Genomic DNA, 6,282 nt, shown 5'->3' with positions numbered 1-6,282 from the left:
CGGGGGGGGTGTTGATCCTGGGGCTGGGAGGGTGTGGATGTGGAGGCTTGGAGTAGGAAGAGAATGAGAACTAGATTATTTGACGATTAACGGGGAATCCCTTTATTAGCTTGTTCAAAATTCATGAAGTAGGAAGAACTTGCGACTATGTGAAGTAACTGTATCAAGATTATAAATTTGACGAGAGACACAAACTGCCCAGAGGTGAATTACAATGCAATGCATTGAACTACAATGCTTGGGGACATGGACTTTTTATACGGACGTGTGGATTAATTCCTAACATCCGGTAAGAAGTTGGATGCCAACAAGTTCTCATCCAAATCCAATGGAGCTTGAACCAAGAACCTAATGCATATCGGGCTCTTATCACCTAAACTAGGCCACATTATGGAATTATAGTTCTTATTTACTCTCCATAATATGATGAAAGAAGAATTTTCAATATAATGACATCAATTGACCTTGAATTAAAACAACCCTGCTTCGCTTCCTTCCCCCTTTGAAAAAATTCTGAAAACTCGAGTTATAGATTGTTGCTAATATATGTGGTGACCGCACAGGTCTTTGTCTATCACAAGGCTTTTCCTATGCCTGCACTATCGTTTAAATTCAATAGCACGGATCCACTTTCTGGCGACGAAGTGGATGACACTGCACAGTTCATCTCATCTGTATGTTGGCGTGGTCAGTCTTCCACATTAGTCGCTGCAAATTCCATGGGCAATATCAAGCTTTTGGAGATGGCTTAATTTGGTGAAAAATACCAGGGCACGTCCACAATCCACTTCAGATACAACGGGAAATGGACTTTGTGATATAAAGATAGCCGCTAAAAGTTTACAGGTAGCACAGCCATGGATTCGAAGCTGGCACCCACCTTTCGGGAGCTATAAGTAGAAAACTGGTATCGCTAAACCAAAATTTTTACTTATTTTGTGGTGAATACACTCTAACTTGAAGAGTGCCATTATCGATAAATATTTAGGTGAGCGGAGGAATAGGAGGGTGAAAATGGGGCGTTATATATCGATTTTTCTGTATATTCTGTAATTCTTGTGGTTCTTAAATCATTTAATTTAGAATATGCGCCTGAAAATTCGTGCTGTATTTCTACCAGCAGCGCAGCTCCATATCCTGAAGTTTGTAGTCTGATTGATTGTATTAGCGCAAATGAGCACGTCTTCATTTTGGCATACTAAAGATTGCTCTTTGAGCTCTTCAGTTTAAACTTGAAAAGGGTGCAATTAAATATGTATGCTTGCTTTCTTACAGAACGATGGAGTTCACCACACACATGGAATGAGGACACATTGACGCAGACAATCTGGTCTGCATTTTTAATGGGTAAATTATAAAGAGCTTTCTTGATATTTGATATAATTATTAACATTTTTTATTTTTATTCATGAGGAATTTGTATTTTTCAAACGATGAGGGAATATTTGTAATTATGGCAAATCTCTTAAAAGCTCGTTGTAATTTATACACTTCAATTTCCTTTAAAAGTGTGAAATTTTACTTTTCTTATAAAATTACACTTACACCCCCTTAAAAAATGTGCCGTTTACATTTTGATTCTTTTTTATATGTTTGGACGAAAAATAATGTTAGCAAATTTTTTTTAATTTTATCCCTCATTTAACATTCATGTGTAATACAATTTTGTACTTATAAAGGAAAAATTAATGATATTGACCCCACTTTATATATAGGGGATATATTTATCCTCTAATAGGTGCAAAAATATGAATGAAAATGTTAAAATGAAGAAGTTGAAAATTTTTGTAACTTTTTTTGTTAACATAAGTATTTTTTGTTCAAGCTCTAACAGAAAGGGCCAAGTGCAAAAAAAGACTTTTTTTTTAGAACGTGTAAGTATAATTTTAATTTTTTTTTTTAAAAAAAGGTATAATTTGACATTTTTAAAATGGGTTAAAGTGTAATTAAACCCCGCAAAAAAAGTAAACATACAGCTGTCAGTTCTCACGTACCTTCTTGATTGTAGAAAATAAAGAATTCTTGACTTTTGGGTTGATGACACCTATTTCCAAATGAACTTTGAGTAGGTTGATATTCAAATTGACCTTCTGATCAATAAGTAACTGATGAAATGCGCAGCTGATGGAAGAGATATCAAACTGACCTTTTGTAAGCAGTATATATTGATCCTGTATCATATCAAGAAGAAACTACAAAAATAGGGCCAATAGAGCAGTGTTTTATATGCAGTATCCTAATGCTTTATTGGTGCCTGTGAAATGCGTATGGTTTTGTTTGCCTCTTTCTTCCTGTCGAACCATAAAATTTAACTACACTGTTGTCGACGGATATTAGCTGACAAAACTAATTTACCTATAAGCCTCCGAAGCCTTTCGGCGCCTCGGCCTGGTCTAAGCTTGGTTGGATTTCCCAACCTGGAGCAAAAAGGTTCACCGGCACACCAACCACCAGGTGTGAAGCTCCCATTTTCTCTCCCTAGTAATTCTCTGTCGATTTGGTCCAGGACGGGGGTGTCCTGTTTGAACTTACGTGCAAAGGCAGCGCCACTGGCAATCATTTTTGCAGTGTCGTTAACAGAGAGTGTATGAGGATGCTGTCTCGGAGGGAAATCCCAAGAAATATAGTGCATGTCATGGTTGACAACGGTTGGGACAAACTCTGGAGCATTGCAGATAACAGTCTGGAAATAGCCTTCTGGGGAGGAAACGAAGTTTGAGTAGTACATGAGAAGGGTTCTTGGGAGATTATCCCAACCCCATATGCAGTACTCTACAAATGCACGCGATAAGATCATCCAGGCTGAACCTGCAAAAATAGGTGCGGTGTAAGAAACGTCATCAGTGAGCAGCACCAAGTGGGTGAAACATTCAAAAGGATAATTAACATGCTCAAGAAAAAAGAGCAATTTACTATATATTATCACAACCATTTGAAGATAATAATATAGCTAGAGGGATACATGACTACAAACACTCTGCCCTCATCCGCGCAAGCCCAGTGACCCTCCAAGAAACAATTAGTCTATGAAAGAAGTTCTAACACCAATAATCTTAATACTGAGGCAAACTGGCAGAGTGATAAGTCTATTGGATCAAAGTCTCACAGCTGCTACAGCATAGTGTCCCACCAGAAGTTAGCGACATGATAGTTATGCACAATTATTTATAAGATCAAAAACAGCTAATGCATGCTTTGTTAATGTACTTCGAACTTGGGAGCATTCTTGCTGATGGTGATTTTAGGCGGTTATCGTGTACTTTGTATTTCAATTTCTTATTCTCCAATTAAAGAGAGATGCATATGTGCCATGAGAAGCAACCTGCTAATGCTTTTTTATCAGAAGTCAATGACACTGAAATGCTTCTGGATGCATCGATAATTTTTTCGTAACAATAAAAAAACAGAGATCGAGAACTTCAGGTTAACGACAACCAAGGAAACAACATCTTTTGCAGACAGTTGATATGCTTTACACGATGGAATCAAATATATAATAAAGCTTAACAGTTGACTTGGGAAACATGGTGTTCAACATTTTCAACGTTGATAAAAGAAAAATTAAATACTTGAACTAACCGGTAAACAATTTGAATGCTGTTGGTAAATTTCTCTTGGGGGTGACCCAGAATACATCAGATTTGGTTGTCTGATAGAGTCCAGGATCTATGATCAATGGCATTGCTCTTTGAGCTCTGCAACAAAACCAAATATATATATGATTGCACATTAGTGGCTTCTTCTTAATAATAACAATACTCGAATAAGCCCAAATAAACTCTTAAATAACTTACGCTTTCCAGCCTAGGCGGCTGGTGTGTTCTACGAAATTGAGTTCTCGTTTCAAATCAGAGAATGTATCAAGAAGATCTGCAAGAGCAAACTGGTTTTGTTCAAAGGTATATCTAAAGAAAAGAACACAGCCACGCACATATATCACTGACCCCTTGCAACATCTCTGGGGACAAACAAGGAATGAAAACTCACCATCTTGAGTCACCAATGGATAATCGGAAGCACTAAGATTGATAAACCAATCCCAGTCTTTATGTCTCTTTAGAAGAATAGCGCATGCGTGAAGAGTATTAGCAACCATGGTGGGGCCTCTATAAGTAACCATATTTGATTTGTTATTCACAAATACATTCCCGACCTCTGCAAGAAGAGGATGCTGTTCCACCCTCAATGCCAATTCCAATCTCTCTTCTAAAGGTGACTCAAGGTCCAGATGAACAACATAATAGTTCCATGGATGATACAGTGCAAAAAGAGTCCTCCACAGTTTATCTAAATCACCTCTTGATCCAGAAATCAGATAAGCAAATTTTGGAACCGGATGATGAGTAGGAGGAGGTGGAACTTGATTGATCTTTTCCTCAGCAAAATAAGGACTGGGCTGATTGATCATAGCACGAGAAGGGAATATTGGAAAAATAGAATTGATTGTATGCAATGAGGACACGAGCCCCATATTGAAGGAGGTTCCCAGAAGGAAAATGCATACTAATGAACTTATAACAAGAGGGAACACCCACTTCCTCTCCATGTTCAAGAACCCCATTGCAAAAACTTACAATCATGAATTCCGCCAAGAAATTCTCTTCACAATTCAACAATGAACTCTGTTCTGATCAATCCAACAATTTGCACACCAAAGGCCTAAGTGATGGCTGGAGAGCTGATCCCTATTGTGCAGCAAAATATTTCCAAACAAGGATCAACAACTTCTTTGATCGGAATCCAAGCAAGGTGATCTACAACATATTAAAATAGTTGCCGAATAAGAAAACCACATCAGCACAAGAAAAAAAATAATAACAAGTCTTAGCTGACTAATCTAATACTGCTACTCCCATAAATTAAACAAAAGACTCTGTAAACAACTCAAGATGCATTCAGGAAAAAGACAAGAAAGAAAACCATATAATAATAAACCACCCGCATGCCAGTAATATATCTTGCAGAAAGAATTTTCATTATAAATCAGTGTCCTGCGTGTAATATAAACAACTAAGAAGAAAAGGCCAGGGAAACTGCATCAGTAGAATCGAAACGGCAGATGATCTACAGTAGAATTTCGAGTAAACAAATGAGAACACTGTTTGTCTCAATTCTCATACACAAATACAGTTCTCAATAGAATTCAGCAGTAAGAACCCAGATTCAACATCGAAATTGCAACACAACTCTCCAAAATCAAACAGGAATCAACCCAACAACCAACTACCAAGCAGTAGTAAATGAGCAGGAATCCACCTATAAGTAGAACATAATCGAACTAAAACATTACCTAATTATATTTTCAACTAAAACCTCAAAACTAACACTAAGAAACAAAAACCATTCACGGAAAGTTGGAGCTCTAGATCACTAAATTAAGCCACTATCCCGACAGTTAAGGCGGAGAACACAGAGCAGTTACGGGACGCACTGAGTATCGAGCTCAAATACGTAGAGGCTCAAAACTCCAATCCAAACAAGTAAAACCGAACAGATATCAGCCACAACGGTTTCTAATCATAGCTAGTGCAACCACGAATTCCTCAAACATTTTCACACACACTAACACGCAAGTACATATGCAACGACACATACGTATCAACTATCTGTATACAAACACAAAGAAGAAGAAAGCAACGACGAACCCGTTTACTTTATCACGATGGCAGAGACTCTGTCCTCATCAAACGTTATGCAAGAGAGAGAGAGGGAGAGAGGAGGAGCAATTCTTATATACATATATAGATGTTATAGAGAGCAATAGCATATACACACACATAAATAATGGTGGGCTAGCCTTAGTTTCCAAGATTACTGTAATCACAGAATTTGAGAGAAGGGGTGGCGCTACTGCGTGCAATTCGGTTGCCGTTTTCTTGGGGTAAGAAAATGAAGTGAAAACAGAGAGAGAATATTTTTCATAGTGTTAGAAAATGGGAAGGCATTTAATCATGGAGGTTTATGGTTTTGACCAAACACACCTCCTCGGCTACTAACACGATTTCAATTGCAATAATCGCGTGATTATGGCTTCACGCCTTTGCATTAATAACGCTACCTAATTAGTCTTCCACGCTTTTTAGTTCCCCCACCCTAAGTGAGATGATGAATTATTATTATTTTTAGTAGATCGATTATTATATTGATAATTATACTTTTTTTTTTAAGTTTGGTGTAATTATATATAAATTTTCTATAATTTAAAAAATTATATCTAACAACTTTGAGGTTTGCTTTTATTTAACAAATAAGTTCCTTCGTTATCAAAATTACCGAATTTGC

At 37.2% G+C, this 6,282-nt stretch overlaps 2 protein-coding genes across 5 annotated transcripts in view; one reads left to right on the top strand and one right to left on the bottom strand.

Moving 5' to 3' along the window:
• The window catches only part of LOC105176994 (protein SPA1-RELATED 4-like), a 7,744-nt gene extending 6,373 nt beyond the window's left edge, over window positions 1–1,371 (top strand). For 3 of the 4 annotated variants that reach the window (XM_011100000.2, XM_011100002.2, XM_011100005.2), the window contains one exon: window positions 564–1,371. In XM_011100000.2, coding sequence (XP_011098302.1) covers window positions 564–752 — 189 coding nt within the window. In that variant the 3' untranslated portion in view covers window positions 753–1,371. The remainder of the gene's footprint in view (window positions 1–563) is intronic. The other variant, XM_011100003.2, reaches the window with a different exon arrangement.
• LOC105176993 (beta-glucuronosyltransferase GlcAT14B) lies at window positions 2,132–5,936 on the bottom strand. The gene is made up of 5 exons (XM_011099999.2): window positions 5,646–5,936; window positions 3,988–4,754; window positions 3,795–3,870; window positions 3,580–3,695; window positions 2,132–2,808 (listed from the first exon to the last, which is right to left on the bottom strand). Exons 2-5 carry the CDS (start codon window positions 4,559–4,561, stop codon window positions 2,309–2,311), a joined length of 1,266 nt encoding a protein of 421 aa, XP_011098301.1. The 5' UTR covers window positions 4,562–4,754; window positions 5,646–5,936; the 3' UTR covers window positions 2,132–2,308.

Source organism: Sesamum indicum, linkage group LG14 (assembly GCF_000512975.1).
Source record: "Sesamum indicum cultivar Zhongzhi No. 13 linkage group LG14, S_indicum_v1.0, whole genome shotgun sequence".
Lineage (NCBI taxonomy): Eukaryota > Viridiplantae > Streptophyta > Magnoliopsida > Lamiales > Pedaliaceae > Sesamum > Sesamum indicum.
The sequence above is the reverse complement of the archived record's forward strand: the minus strand, read 5'-3'. Positions and strand labels throughout refer to the sequence as shown.